General features: G+C 56.8%; 2 protein-coding genes across 3 annotated transcripts; one reads left to right on the top strand and one right to left on the bottom strand.

Annotated features, from left to right (window-relative positions):
• Positions 1-138: 138 nt before the first annotated feature.
• On the top strand, positions 139-7,957 carry SAC3D1 (SAC3 domain containing 1). 2 transcript variants are annotated; one of them, XM_047823343.1, is made up of 4 exons: positions 139-242; positions 419-999; positions 2,112-2,661; positions 7,923-7,957. In XM_047823343.1, exons 1-3 carry the CDS (start codon positions 139-141, stop codon positions 2,612-2,614), a joined length of 1,188 nt encoding a protein of 395 aa, XP_047679299.1. In that variant the 3' UTR covers positions 2,615-2,661; positions 7,923-7,957. The 2 variants fall into 2 exon arrangements, with proteins under 2 accessions (XP_047679299.1, XP_047679298.1); XM_047823342.1 differs by lacking the exon at positions 7,923-7,957 and having other exon boundaries at positions 2,112-2,712.
• Positions 3,080-13,934, bottom strand: NAALADL1 (N-acetylated alpha-linked acidic dipeptidase like 1). Its single transcript, XM_047823341.1, has 18 exons — positions 13,735-13,934; positions 13,481-13,653; positions 13,275-13,396; positions 12,792-12,914; positions 10,645-10,928; positions 10,454-10,558; positions 9,661-9,746; positions 9,434-9,553; positions 6,708-6,793; positions 6,560-6,623; positions 6,408-6,475; positions 6,091-6,182; positions 5,919-6,009; positions 4,566-4,647; positions 4,309-4,482; positions 4,146-4,233; positions 3,946-4,038; positions 3,080-3,599 (listed from the first exon to the last, which is right to left on the bottom strand). Exons 1-18 carry the CDS (start codon positions 13,932-13,934, stop codon positions 3,413-3,415), a joined length of 2,238 nt encoding a protein of 745 aa, XP_047679297.1. The 3' UTR covers positions 3,080-3,412.
• Between the last annotated feature and the right edge of the window lie 583 nt (positions 13,935-14,517).

Raw genomic sequence — 14,517 nt, 5'->3', positions numbered from 1 at the left:
AGAGCGAGGGTTTGGCAGGCAGAAACCTGGGAAGGCGTGGCTCTATTCTTTCCCCGCCCCTCCTGCAAAGCGGTTGGTTGCGGAAGGGACTACAAACTGGTGTGTCATGGGAGTGGGCGGGGCTGCGCGCGGTGCATCATGGAGGCTTCAGGGACGCCTGAGCCGGAGATGGTGGCGCTGAACTACAACGCGGGGCGTCTCGGGAGTCCTGCTGGAGGCCTTGTGGGAGGGGACAAGATTCGGTGAGAGGACGGCGCTTGCCAGTTGGGCGGTGGGGACGCCAGGCCCCGGGCGGGGAGGCGGGGCCCCGCCACAATCAGCCAGCTCCGCCGCCAGAGCCCCCGCCAGCCCTCGCGTAGAATGGAGCGATTGGCCGCCGCGGTCCCCGGGATGCTGAGAGCCTGTCCTTTCCCCTCAGCCCACCCATGTCCGGCTGCAAGCTGCCGGTGGGCACGTGCCCGGACATGTGCCCGGCCGCCGAGCGCGCTCAGCGCGAGAAGGAGCGCCGCCTGCACCGCTTCGAGGTGGCGCCGGGGTGCCGCGGCGACCGGCCCCGCGCGGACCCGCAGCGCGCGGTGAAGGAGTACAGGCGGCCGGCCGCCGGCAAGGCCCGGCCCCCGCCGAGCCAGCTGCGTCCGCCGTCAGTGCTGCTGGCCACCGTGCGCTACCTGGCCGGCGAGGTGGCCGAGCGCGCCGACGCATCCAGCGCCGAGGTGGCCAGCTTCGTGGCGGACCGGCTGCGCGCCGTGCGGCTGGACCTGGCCCTGCAGGGCGCGGGCGACGCCGAGGCGGCGGGGGTGCTGGAGGCGGCGCTGGCAGTGCTGCTGGCCGTGGTGGCGCGGCTGGGGCCCGACGCCGTGCGCGGGCCAGCGGACCCGGTGCTGCTACAGGCCCAGGTGCAGGAGGGCTTCGGTTCTCTGCGGCGCTGCTACGCTCAGGGCGCGGGGCCGCATCCCCGCGAGGCCGTCTTCCAGGGCCTCTTTCTGCTCTACAACCTGGGTGAGTCCGGGTCCCGGCGGAAGGGCAGGGGGCGGGGGCGGGGGCGGGGTGTGGGAAGGGTGCCTCCCTGTAGACGGACGGTGGAAGCCAGGGAAGGAACGGGAAGCTCTACAATCTCACCATTAGCTCCCTCCCCATCCCTGCCTTCTAGATGTCTGTCGAGTCAATGCGCAAGATCCGCCGAGCCCCGACGTGGGCCTTCCGGACTGTCCATTCCCATATTTGGGTCTCGGGTGTTTTTGTAATAAAAGTGGAGAGGACAAGGTTGGAACGGGAAAATTCACCTAAGTGATTTTCAAACTTTTTTAAACCTGCAGTTCAGTGTTGCAAAGCAGCCATGAATATATGCCCATGAGACTTCTGACACAGAAGTTTCAAGACATTAGATCCTCCCTGTGGGTGGATGGTGCGTTCTAATGCTATCCTATTTAATTGCAATAAAATGCTCTTGATTTCACAACCCACTAATGGGTCAGAAGCCTTAGTTCACAAAAGAGGCCCGAGGTTCCATTGTCTGTGATTCTCCTGGAAGGGAAGCAGGGGCAGAAGCTCTTTGGAGAAAAGGCCTCACCAGGTAGACAGGGAAGGTGTGGCAGAACGAGCTTCCTCATCTGTATCGCAGCTAGGGCAGTGGAGAAAGAGCTGAGTTTGAAGCCAGAAAACAGGTGTGTGTGTGTGTGTGTGTGTGTGTGTGTGTGTGTGTGTGTGTGTGTGTCAAATTCTACGTACGAACTCAAGGACAGCCTCAGGCCAAGTCGTGAAATCATCTGGGCCTGGCTCCCTCATCCGAAAACAATGCTTCACTCTGCTAAGAGGATCCAGACTGTTTGAAGGGGCTCTCTCTGCACCTCATTCCAATAAGGCTCAGGAACGGGCTGAGGGAGAAAGGGGGAGGGAAAGTAAGCTTGGCCCAGGGGAGGGGCGTGGCCAGAGCGGAAGGTGGGCGGCCCAAGGTCGGAGAAGGGCTTGGTGGTAGGCCAGAGGGGGTGGGTGTGGCTGAGGACCTTAGCAAGTGGGAGGCTAGGGTGGGGGAGAGGCCTAACCGGAGGCCACGGAACGTGGACCTGATCAGAGAAACACACTGAGCTGTCCCCCGGCTTCCGCCCCAACAGGCTCCGTGGAGGCCCTTCATGAGGTTCTGCAGCTACCTGCCGCCCTGCGATCCTGCCCCGCCCTGCGCAGGGCCCTGGCTGTGGACTCGGCCTTTCGAGAAGGCAACACCGCCCGCCTATTCCGCCTGCTCCGGATCCTGCCCTATCTGCAAAGCTGCGCAGTGCAGTGCCACATAGGCCGTGCCCGCCGGGGAGCCCTGGCCCGCCTCGCTCGTGCCCTGAGCACCCCCAAAGGCCAGACCTTGCCCCTGGGCTTCATGGTCCACCTGCTGGCCCTGGATGGGCCGGAAGAGGCACGGGATCTGTGCCAGGCCCACGGACTGCCCTTGGACGGACAGGAGAGAGTTGTGTTTCTCAGGGGTCGCTACACGGAGAAAGGGCTGCCACCTGCGGGGACCTGCAGTGTGTTGGTGGCGAGCAAACTGGGAGCGCGCACCCTGGAGGAGGTGGTCATGGCGGAGGAGGAAGATGAGGGTGTGGCTAGACGGAAGTCCCCTGCGTGAGGAGCTGTGCGCTCTCCCAGAGCCCAGGAATGGATCCAAGCACTCAGGTTTCTTTTCTCATCATTCCTACACAATAAAAGGAATTTGTTTTGTAGGGACAATAACTATAATTGATTTATGTGGGGGAGGGCAGGGGGTTGTTGAGACACGATAGGTATGTAGGGAGAGAGGAACCCAGCCTGGGCAAGGCCCTAGCCATCTTGGGCCTCAGTTTCCCTGCTGGTCCCTGAGGGGTGGGTCTCGTGGTCGCTGGTTGGCATTATGCATCCCTTCCTTGCCCGCGTACCACCAAGAGCAGCTGGTGTGTTTGTTTTTTTTTTAAATTTTTTTTTTTAACGTTTATTTATTTTTGAGACAGAGACAGAGCATGAACGGGGGAGGGGCAGAGAGAGAGGGGGAGACAGAATCGGAAGCAGGCTCCAGGCTCTGAGCCATCAGCCCAGAGCCCAACGCGGGGCTTGAACTCACGGACCGCAAGATCGTGACCCGGGCTGACGTCGGACGCTTAACCAACTGAGCCACCCAGGCGCCCCCACCCGCTGGTGGTTTTGACACTCCCCACCATCCCCGTCTCCGGATCTTCACCCTCTGCCGACCAAGATCCAGGACGAGGAAGGCTTGTCACTCCCTTCAGGGGTCCACAACTGGCAGGACCCTGAGCTGTTGTCTCAAGCTCTGGAGGGTCCAGTGATAGTGCCTTAGGTTGGCATCAAGGACGACTGGGGCACACCCAAAAAGAACTCGGGTGGGAGAAGGTTAGGATAAAGGATGGTGGGAGCTGGAGAATGAGGGCTGGGGTCAGAGGTCAGCCACAGGCCGCAGGGTGGCTGCCGCGCCCTCCAGGGCCACCACCAAGATGCTGAGCTGCCTCTGCACTTCCGCCCAGGCTGCAGATCCTAGGCTCGTGTTCATGGCCCTGGAGCAGGCATTGGCCAGGCCTGGGAATGTGGCTACGGAGCCCGTGCGGGGTGCCCAGAGCACATGGCTGCAAGCAGATATGGGGGAGATGCAAAGTCACTCAGGGACCAGGAGAGGAGGGAGCTTCAGCCTGGAGGGGCCCCTCTCTGTACAGCTAGGCACAAAAGCGCCTCCCCGCCGCCTCTGAAACCTGCGGCCCTTGTTGCAGTGGGGGTGAGAGATGTACGTTATAGCCCCAAGGTGACCTTGATTGATTTGCCTCCCCTCCTTTGAGGCTGATTCCCCACCTGTTCCAAGGGGCTGTCCTGTGCTCTAAAGGCCAGCAGAACTCTGACATCTCTCCGCCCTCAGATGGGTGCCCCTTGCCCGGCCCCCACCGCACAGCACTTCCCAAGAGCCCTGAGCAGGCTCACCTGTAGTATCGTTCCTCTGGGAAGGCTCGCGGGTTTAGGAAGGTCCGTTCCAGCAGCATCAGCTGGTCGTTGAGCATCCGGACCTGCAGGGGGCTGGAAGTGGCAGGACCTTGTCACCCTGGAACCAACAGCCCAGCTGCCAGCCTGCATCCTGCCCCGGAGGCCACCCTCCCAGACACCTGCTTGCTGCCCTTTCTCACTCGGGGGTGTCTTTCTGCAGCGCTGATACGTGTTGGCCCAAGGCCGCGGCTGCCCCCTCGAACTTCTCCACTGCAGTCACCAGAGGCCCTGTGGGCAACAGGCAGCATCTTAGCCCTGGAGGTGCAGGGCTCCCCACACCTCCATGTTAAGGGGGCTCCATACCCAGGCTGATGCTGTGCTGCTCCAACAGGACCCCAAGGTCGCGCTGGGCAGCCTGCAGAAAATTTCGGAGGGTCTCTCCGTAGTCACTGACGTTAAGAGGCAGAAAGAGGCTGTCACTGAGCCTAAGCAGCACGCTCCCTGCTGTCCGGGCCACAGCCTGATGGCTGCTGAAGCCTGCAAGGAATGCCATCAGGCCAGGGCTCAGTCTTCAGCCCACCGCCCTCTAGCCTCAGGATTCCCCCTGCCCCCTTCCTCACCAGGATCCACAAATTTGTCCACGTAACCAAAGGTGTCGAAGGCTGTGTGGTAGGTGGGGTAGATCCTGGCCGAGGTCTTGCTCTAGGGGAACAAGGCCAAGCGACAGGCTTGAGAGGAGAAGCGGGAGAAGGCGAATCAACAGCGAGCTACAACACAGGGACATTATCTCGAATCATCGCCACGGGTATGAGGTAGGTTCTAGAATTCCTACTTTACAGAGGAGGAAACTGAGGCTCAAGAAGTAAAGTCACCTGCCTGACTCCAAACAGCTAAGAGTAGCAGAACCGGGTCAGGTGCCAGTTTCCTATTTCACGTGAAGAAGAGGGCTTGGGAATCAGACAAGAGGATTCAAATCCCAGCTCTACTGCCCTGCAGCAGTATAGCCATGGATGAGAGAAGTGGCTTCTTGGAACATCAAGCAGGGAGACGCAAGCTGGGCACTCCATATCCCTTATCCCATTTGACCCTCACACCAGTGCTATGAATCACCCCTGTTTTATACTGTTACTTAGTCTATTCTGGGGTAAACATTTTTGTCATATTTTAAGATCTCTGGAATCAGGATGCCTCTTTGGTGGTAAGATTTGTTTCTCGGGGCGCCTGGGTGGCTCAGTCAGTTAAGCGTCCAACTTTGGCTCAGGCCATGATCTCGCAGCTCGTGAGTTCAAGCCAAATCTGTGCTGACATCTCGGGGTCCAGAGCCTGTGTCAGATTCTGTGTCTCCTCTCTCTCTGCCCCTCCCCTGCTCGCACTCTCTCCTAACAATAAATGAACATTTAAACAAATGTTTTTTTAATTGATTTTTTAAAGTAATGTCTACACCCAATGTGGGGCTCAAACTTACAACCCTGAGATCAAGAGTTGCATGCTCCGCTGAGCCAGCCAGGAGCCCAGGATGCTTTTTTTTTGAGAGAGAGAGAGAGAGCACAAGTCAGGAACAGAGGATTCGAAGCGGGCTCTGAGCTGTCAGGGAGCCTAATGTGGGGCTTGCACTCACGAACCATGAAATCATGACGTGAGCAGAAGTCAGATGCTGAACCTACTGAGCCACCCAGGTGCCCTGCCCCAGGATGCTTCTTAAGTCAATGTCACCCTACAACTAACTGGCAGTGTTGCTTTTTTTCCCCCCTGAATAGTGTACATCACCATATTATATCTTAAAATCAGTAGTATCTTAAATTTGATAAATTGGCAGGTGAGCATAAACATGTTCAGAGAGGTTAAGACACTTGGCTGAGGTAGCACAGCTACTGAGTGGTGGAGCCGGATTCAGTCTGCACTAGAGCAGCTCTAAAAGAGGAAGGGGATTGTGGAGCAAGGTACGGAGCTGGGAGACAGGAGTGCCTGCTCACCCGGTCATAGGTGTAGGCGATGTCCATGGAGGAGATGCCCAGGAAGTGAATGAAGGGTGCGTAGTCGCTGCCGGCACCCAGAGAGCCCAGGCTGTGGAAAGAAAGATGGTCGGGTTGGAGGCCTCTGGGCCAGCCCGCCCTTCCCGGGCCCCTGTCCTGGCCCTGCGCTCACCTGGGAACCAGGCCGTATGCTGTGCTGCTACGGTTGAAATACCGGATCCAGTTGTCGTAGATGCTGAGGCCGTCGAGGCCCGGTGCGGGGATCTGACCCGGAGAGGAATCCAGTCTGGGGCTGGCCTTCCCCAAGGCCCAAGAGGCCGTCGTCCTCCTCTCTACCCACTAGAGTCTCCTTCCTATGCATAGCCCTGCGGCTCCTACAAAGCCTGCCCCCAGCCTCAGTCCCAACGCCAGGACCCTCTAATAAGTACCAGCTCCAGCCCCGCCCACCCCTCCTGGGACAGCCCTCCTCCCGGCCCCACCCCCTTTCACCTGTTTGGCCGCGGAGAAGATGACGCTCTGGACCGGGGGTGTTCCCTGAGCCCTCAAGGTGGCATTGGCTGTGGGAAGATCAGAAAAGCCTCTATTCAGGCCCCGGCCCCTCATTACCCGCCTCCCCCAGCCAGCCCAGCTGCCCCCCATACCAAACACGGAGATGTCCACGTTGATGTAGGCCACGGTGCGCTCTTGCAGCTTGCTGAAGAATTCCTGAGGGTGGGAGGACCGCCGTCAGCTCAGCGGTGCCCTGCCTCGGGAATCCCCTTGACCGCCAGCCTTGCAGGGCTCACTCACCTCGGTGAATTCTGTGGAGCCAATGAGGCCAAACTCCTCTGCCCCCCAGCTCGCAAACACTATTGATCTGCGGGGCCGCCAGGTTCCTGGGGAGGGGGATAAAGGGCTGGAGGACAGGGTCCCCGGATCTTGGGGTCGCTTGGAAATATCGAGAACGTGGAGAGGAGGAAGGGCTGGACGGGGCGGGGCTGCCAGAGACAGGAGGTAGGTCCCAGCTACTCTCCAGCCCAGCCTTCTGGCCCAGGCTCCCTCTGGCCTCCTTTTTCCAGCCCCCGGCCTGTGCTGTGACCCCACCACAAAATTGCCCCCAATACCAATCTCAGGTGATCCCTTCTGCCAGGATGCCCTCCCTCCCCCTTCCTTATAGGCATGCTTTGGGTAGACATCCTGACCCTCGGCCCCCCCAACTGTCTCCTTCAAGCATCCTATGCCAAACTCTTCCGGAACCTTCTCCACTTGATAATAAGACACTGATGTTCTCCTTAGGGCATTATTCATATTAAGCCAGTCCTCAATGCCTTGAGGGAGGGACTGTTACAGTCTCCTTTTCGCAATTGACACTGAGCCACAGAGAAGTTAAATGACTTGCTCAGGGTTGGTTACACAGCTGGTAGGAAGCAGAGCCAGGGTTCAAATCCACAGCCCGGCTCCAGAGTCCAGGGGCTTCACTAGCTGCCCACACTCCCTCTCACTGCCTCTGGCGACCGCGTTTCCATCTCCAATCTCGATGCCACACCGCTCTTGCCGCAGTCTCCAGCCGCCTCCCAGAAGCCTTAGCAGCCCTCGCTTGCCCCTTACCTCCTCCAGACACCCCCTAACCCTCCACAGATGACACATACCACTACCACACGTGCAATGTGTGATCCGGGATTGGCCCTTGAACCAGAAATTTCTTTTGCTCTAAAGGTCATTATGAGAACAACTGGGACCATTGTTAATTTCCTGATTCTGGTCATTGTATGGTGGTCATGAGGGGAAATGTTCTTGTTTTTAGGAAATACACAGTTTATGGGTAAAAGTCCAGCATTTCTGCAACTTTCAAACACTCCAGAAAACAAAAAGAGAAGGAGAAAACAAGGTAAAAATCCTAATATCAGGAGTATCTGGATGAAGGGTGTCTAAGGCTTCTTTGTACTATGTTGGCAAGTCTTTGCGTAAGCTTGAAATTATTATTTTTTTTTAATTTTTTAATGTTTGTATTTGTTTTTGAGACAGAGAGAGACAGAGCATGAGCAGGGGAGGGGCAGAGAGAGAAGGAGACCCAGAATCCGAAGCAGGCTCCAACATCTGAGCCGTCAGCCCAGAGCCCGACACGGGGCTCGAACTCACGGACCAAGAGATCATGACCTGACCCGAAGTCGGATGTTCAACCGACTGAGCCACCCAGGCACCCCAGAAATTATTTCAAAATAAAAAACTTGAACGGCAACGACAGAGACAGAAATTCCTGTCCTTGTAACGAAGGGGATAAAGCCACCAGCTCAGCCCCCCTCCACTTATCAGTTGATCTCTACCACGCCTGTGATCTCACATGCCATTTATGCCACCAACTCCCCAGTTTATCTCTGGAGTCTCTATTCTGACCTGGAGATCAGCACTTTCAACTGCCTGCTTGCCCTCTCCCCGGGGGGAATGTCTCCTAGGCCCCTCAAAATCCATGTGTGAACGGGCACGCATGTATAACGATGTGATTTGTGACATCAGTCACGTAAAGAGGAAAGACAGCGCTTTATAGCAGTAGAGTTTCCTATGAGATTAACTTGGTATCCATTCAAATTATGGAGTGATAACTTTAGGATGTTATAGGTAACGGAAGACGAACCAGTTCCAGAGATGCATGGGGGTGATGGTTGTACAACACAGAATATCCTTAATGCCATAGTTGTACACTTAAAACTGGTTAGAAGCGCAAATTGTATGGCACGTATATTTTACCACACACACACAAAAGCTAAAAAAAAAAAAAAATCAACATGTAAAGAACTAACCTCACGTTCTTCCCCCTCGATCTGCCCTCTGACCCCAATTTGTTTTTCGTAAATGGCACTGCCATATATAGGTAGCTCAAACCAGCAATCGGGGAGCCAGGAGTCCTCCACTCGTCCTCTCCCGCACCTGTGACAACCCACAGACCTCCTTCCCATTGCCCCCAACTTGGCCCAAGCCCACTATCCCTCCTGGCCCTGAGGATGCCAAGGCCTCTGACGGGTCCCTCCATGTAGGGTCTTCACTCCCCATAACCTCCCCATTTGGAGCAGGACAAACTGTGACCACGGTTGTCTTTACACACAGCCACTCAGGTGTTCACTGTGGGGTCTGCTGTGCCTAGAACTGGCTTGGCACGTAGTAGGCATACGGGACATGTTTGTTGAGTTAACGACTGCCTGTCATCCCTGCCTCAGCTAGGCTGAAGGCAGAGCCCGGGCACTGCCTTCCTTACGGTGGCACCCGGCTTCCCTCCACTGGAGGGACACAGGAGGCTCTCGGAAGCCACCGACCGCACGAGCTCCCCATGTCCCACTGGGCGACCGGAGCAAGGCCAGGGCTGGTGTCCGTGCAGGTCGTCCCCCAGGGCCCTCAGGCTTGGCACAAGTGGGCACTGGAGAGTGAGAGAGAGGAGGTGGGAGAGGACTGGGGCGGGGGGGGGGGGAAGCTGGGGGAGGAGTGGGCTGCGGGTGACCTCCTGCTGGGAGAGTCCCTAGACCGGGGACCGGGGGTTGCCTCACCCTTCTTTAGCAGGGTCCCCAGGACTCGGGAGAGCTCCAGGAGGACGGCAGTGCCACTGCTGGGGTCCACGGCCCCGTGTACCCAGCTGTCCCGGTGGTTTCCGTACAGCACGTAGCGGTCTGGAGAGAGGAGCCCAGGCTCAGAAACCAGGGAAGAAGGAGGGTGGGCGGGGCCAGCCGGGCGGAGCGCAGGGGGCGTGGTCAGGGAGCCCCGACGGGGCGCTCACCGGGCTCCACCGCCCCGCGGATGATCCCCAGGACGTTGGAGGAGTTCCGCAGCTCCAGGCGGTTGTGGATGCTCACGTTCACCTGGCTTGGGGAGCCAAGGGGGCGAGCAGAGTCTTGGCCCTGCCCGCTCCCCTCACAACCCAATACAGGGGAAACTGGGACCCAGAGCGAGAAAGGGACACCACGAGGTCACTTGCCCAGAAGTACCTGGAGAGGCAGCAAGGCTAGAGCCCCGCTCTTTAGAGTCAGTTCTTTTCACGGACTGACTTACTCAGGTGAGAGTATTTATTGGATACTTAGTGTATGCCTGCACCGTACTAGGCTCCGGGCAGGGCCTGAGACAGACACAGCCCCGCCCTTGGGGGGACCTCCCTCCCCTGAGCGAGACAAACCACGAGGAAGACAGCACCTGCAGGCGGTGGAGGGGTGTGGCGAGGACACTAACAGGTTGACCTGTAAGAGGACACCTGGTGGCAGATGGGGGGAGGACAGGCCAGGAGTGGCAGGAGCGTGGGGAATGGTGTTCAGGCAGAGGGAGCAGCAAGCAAGTGCAGAGGCCTTGGTTTGGGAATGAGTTCAAGAGAGAGAGGGTGGCTGGAGAGTACAGGGTGTAGATGAAGGGCGGGTGGAACCCCACAGGGCCTTGTGGCTTCCCCAAAGACAAGACAGATATTTTGGAGTCAGGGGAAGGTTGGGAGAGAGAAGAAAGGAAAAGGCCAGGCCTTGACGTGGGCAGAGAAGCATAACAAGGGAAGAGGAGAGGAGCCTTGAGGAAGCGGGGCCCCACCTCACCTGTCTGCTGGGAAGTCTCCATCAGGTCGGAAGCCAGGCCCCAACTTGTAGTCACAGCCCAGTGCTCCCTGCCAGGCAGCTGGGGCCAAGGTTCCCTGGAGGTTACTGAGGAGGAGGTGGAGGGTGTGGGGGTTGGAGGTTGGGGGCCACTGGATTGCGGGCAGGGGTCCCCGGGGGGCACCAGAGCTTACCAGAGAAGGATTTTTGCATCCTCAAAGCCAATGGGCTGAGTGGGAATGGGAGGAAATCCAGGGACAGTATCAGGGTTCAGGCGGAAGGAAGAAGGATTGGCCGGAAGGTAGGGAGTCAGAGGATCCCCAAAATACTCATAGTAGGAGCCTCGCTCCACCCCTGAGGGAGGCAGGCGCCAAGAGTTCGGAAAGGTCTGGCTGGCGGAGCTGTGCCCATCGTTGATGTCTGCGGGGTCCGTGTACACCAGCACCCCAGCTACCCCGTGCTTGGCCGCATTGACAGCCTGCGGGAGGGGGATGAGGCTGTGTTTAGGGGAAAGGAGAGGGGATGTCATGTCCTGTTCCACTCCCTCCCTCACTGCGGCAGCCAGGATGGACCTGTCTTCCCACAGGCAAGATGATGCTCGCACAAGTCATTTACTGCAGCCCTGCTCGAGGGAGCAAAAGACCGCTGGACGTAGGCAGGTCGATGCTCATCAGCAGGGCTGTCACGTGAACAGAGGCATCGCACAAGGGCACCCTGGGCAGCTGCGTAGGAGAGCAGGGCCACCGCTCACAGGAGCCAAAAGGCAGAAGGAACCCAAGTGTCCATGGGCAGAATGAATGGATAAGCCAATGTGTGGTGTACAGCATGCAAGAGGCAATTACTCAGACTTGAAAGGCAATGAAGTTCTGATACAACATCGATGGGCCTTGAAAACATTATGCTAAGTGAAGAAGCCAGGCACAAAAAGTCAGTATTGTGTGATTCCTCTTATATGAGGTTTCTAGAATAGGCAAACTCATACAGCTGGAAGGTAGAATAGAGGTCACCAGGAGCTGGGGAGGGAGAGAGGGGACGTTATGTTTAATGGGCACAGAGTTTCGTTTGGAATGATCGAGAGCCCTAGAAATGGACGGTGGTGATGGTTTGCACAGCATTGTGAAGCTACTTAATGCATCTGCATTGTACTGTTAGAGATGGTTAACACGGTCAGTTTATACTGGTATATTTTAGCACAATGAAAACGTAATAGTACATAAAAGAAAGAAAGAAAGAAAGAAAGAGAACAAGGACACAATTTATGTGCCGATGGAGAATCATCTCCAGGATGTATTAAGGTGAAAAAAAGCACACCTTGAAAAGGTGGGTATAGTATGCTGCTTTTATACAAAAAGAGGGAGAAATAAAAATATATATTCATATGCATTTCTTCCAAAAGAAACTGTGGATAGATTCCTCTTTGGAGGATGGCATGACAGGAAAGCTTTTGCACTCTAAACTTTTTTTCTTTTTTTAACTGGAAATTCTATAGTTTGTGTAATTCCATTATGGCTCTTCCTCTTTTCTCTTTTGCAGATCTTATTATGGGCACTTCTCTTTTTTTTTCTAAGTTTATTTATTTATTTTGAGAGAGAGCATGTGTGCAAGCGGGGGGGGGGGGGGGGGCAGAGAGAGGAGAGAGAGAGAGAGAGAGAGAGAGAGAGAATCCCAAGCAGGCTGGGAGCTATCCCACAAGGAGCTCAATCTCCCAAACTGTGAGATCAAGACCTGAGCCTGTGACCGCAGCTGAAATCTACATGAAATTTACTACCCTAACCATTTTATAGCCTGCTGTTCAGCGGCAGGGAGGACATCCACATTTTATTGCACTACCATCACCCCCACCCACTTCCAGAATTCTTCGTCTTGCACATCTGAAACTCTGTACTCGCTAAACCCTAACTCCCTATTCCCTTCTCTCACTCTATACATTTAAAAAAAAAAAAAATCCCGCATTTTTGAAAAACACACATGTGAACTACTCAGCCAAAATGTTTAGTTGAAAAGATGCAGGCCGGGAGGGAGGGCAACAGGAGGGACTTAAGTTGAATATTCAGGAGAACTTAGACCCCCAGAATATCAAAGTTTACCTGATCCATTTATTTCCTAAGGCTCAGAGAGGTTAGGGGAGGCATCCAGGGTCACACAGCACATCATGAGTGGTAACAGCACAAATATAGCTCACCTCTTGTGCCCCAGCCCAGGGCTCCGCAGGCCACTCAACCCTGCTCCTTCCTCTTCCCCTCTCTTCTTCCTGTCCTCTGCTGACCACCCCATCACACACACACACACACACACACACACACACACACACCAGTTTCCTGCACTGGGGGCTGCTGCTCACCTTGGCCCCACGCCCTGTACCCCCATAGCGGGTCAGCGCAATGGTGCCTTCCAGTCTGATGCCCTGAGTCTGTAGCTCCATAAAGTCTTCTTCCGTTCCCCGGTTGGCGTAGACGAGGAGGCCCTGGTCCCAAGGGGAGGTGATCCTCAGAGCCAGGCCCAGGAAAGAGGGGGTGAGGAAAGGAGAGAGGGAGGCCGAGTGGCAGAGTGAAGGATTTTGATTCTATTTTCCCCGCCTCACCCAGAGCTTGTAAACTTCCCAAGAACGAACGGAGTCACATCTCGTTTCCTCTGGGTCCAGGTGCCCTGTAGTGGGCCTGACCTTGAACATGGGGCCATCAGCGTTTGTAAAATGGCTAGGCGATGGGCAAAAGGTGTGTCAGTGGAGTTTAGGGGGAAGGGCCCTGGGTCAGGAAGGGAGAATTTGGGGTGGAGCCAGAGGGGACTGGGCCTCGGCAGAGGGGAGGGAGTGTCCCAGGCCCACCTGTGGGGTTCCAGGGGGAGCGTAGGCGGCATAAGGTGGCACCACATCGGGGTCCCCCTGCTCCCCAGTCAGGTTCTGTTCACTCTGGCGGCAGGAGAAGAGGATGGTCCCAGTGGGACCCACTGTGGAGGAGGGGCAGCATCAGAGCTGGGCCCGGCAGGTCCCGCCCCATGGGCATCCCCAGACCTGAGTGGGAGGGACCTCACCGACAGCCACCCGGTTGGGCTGCTCCCGGCTGGGGAAGGACAGCAACACTTCGTACATGGGGGCCTCCGCCGCGTCCAGGCCTGACTCCGGGTCCCGCCAGCGCTGCAGCAGGAGCTGTGCCAGCGCCTCATCCCGGGGGCTGGAGGCCAGGTGAGGCTCCCTGGAGAGTTCTCTGCGGGGAGACAAAGGGCCAGGCCCAGGGTCAGGGAGGCGCCTCTGGTGAACAGGAGGGGAGGGTAGACAGCCCTCTCACCTAAGGTTCTCTCGGATCTTGCTGGCATCCAGCTGCTTCATGACGGTCTCAAGGATCTCCAGATCCAGGTCCTGGGAGACCGAGACGCCGGGAGCTGGTGCGTCGGCCCCTTTGGGAATGGCAAAGTGGCCCAGGATGATCCCCAGGCCCAAGAGGGCAGAGGCCCCCACCAACCCCCCAAGCACCTTCACCCACTGCATCCTGTGGAGTCTTGGCCAGCTGGGGTCACTCCTTATAGATGGGTGTCAGGTCTAGTTAACCATTACCCCATGGGTGGCCCTGCCCTTTGGCCCTCCGCTGGCGGGGAGAGTCAGGGAGCATCCTGCAGGGAGGGCCGCGAGCTGTTCCCATCCACCTCCATATCTGCATCATTCACCGAAGCGACCCCCAGGGTATCAAGTCCATATGGGCACACTGAGGCCCAGAGAGGCACCAGGTCTCAGCCAGAACTGGAACTCAGAGCCACTGTTCAGAGCAAGGCTGGGCCTGCCCCCTGCCACCCCTGCCTCTGTCTCCTCAGCGCCCTTTGATTTCCAGCGCATTCAGCCCCCGCTGCTTGAGCAGGTTTTGAGTTCAAATGCCATCCTTGCCGGATGTAAGCTGTGTGACCCTGAGCAATTCGTTTAGCTTCTCTGACTCTGTTTTGTTTTGTTTTGTTTTGTTTTTTTAAAGCTGTCAAACGGGGATAATAGATCTGTTTCACAAAACTGGTGCTGTTTTCATTAAACAAGACCACGTCTGCAGAAAAATCTAGCCCAGTGTCTGGCACATCATGGGAGCTCA

The sequence above is a fragment of the Prionailurus viverrinus genome, chromosome D1 (assembly GCF_022837055.1).
Source record: "Prionailurus viverrinus isolate Anna chromosome D1, UM_Priviv_1.0, whole genome shotgun sequence".
Lineage (NCBI taxonomy): Eukaryota > Metazoa > Chordata > Mammalia > Carnivora > Felidae > Prionailurus > Prionailurus viverrinus.
This window is presented reverse-complemented; position numbering and strand designations above follow the sequence as displayed.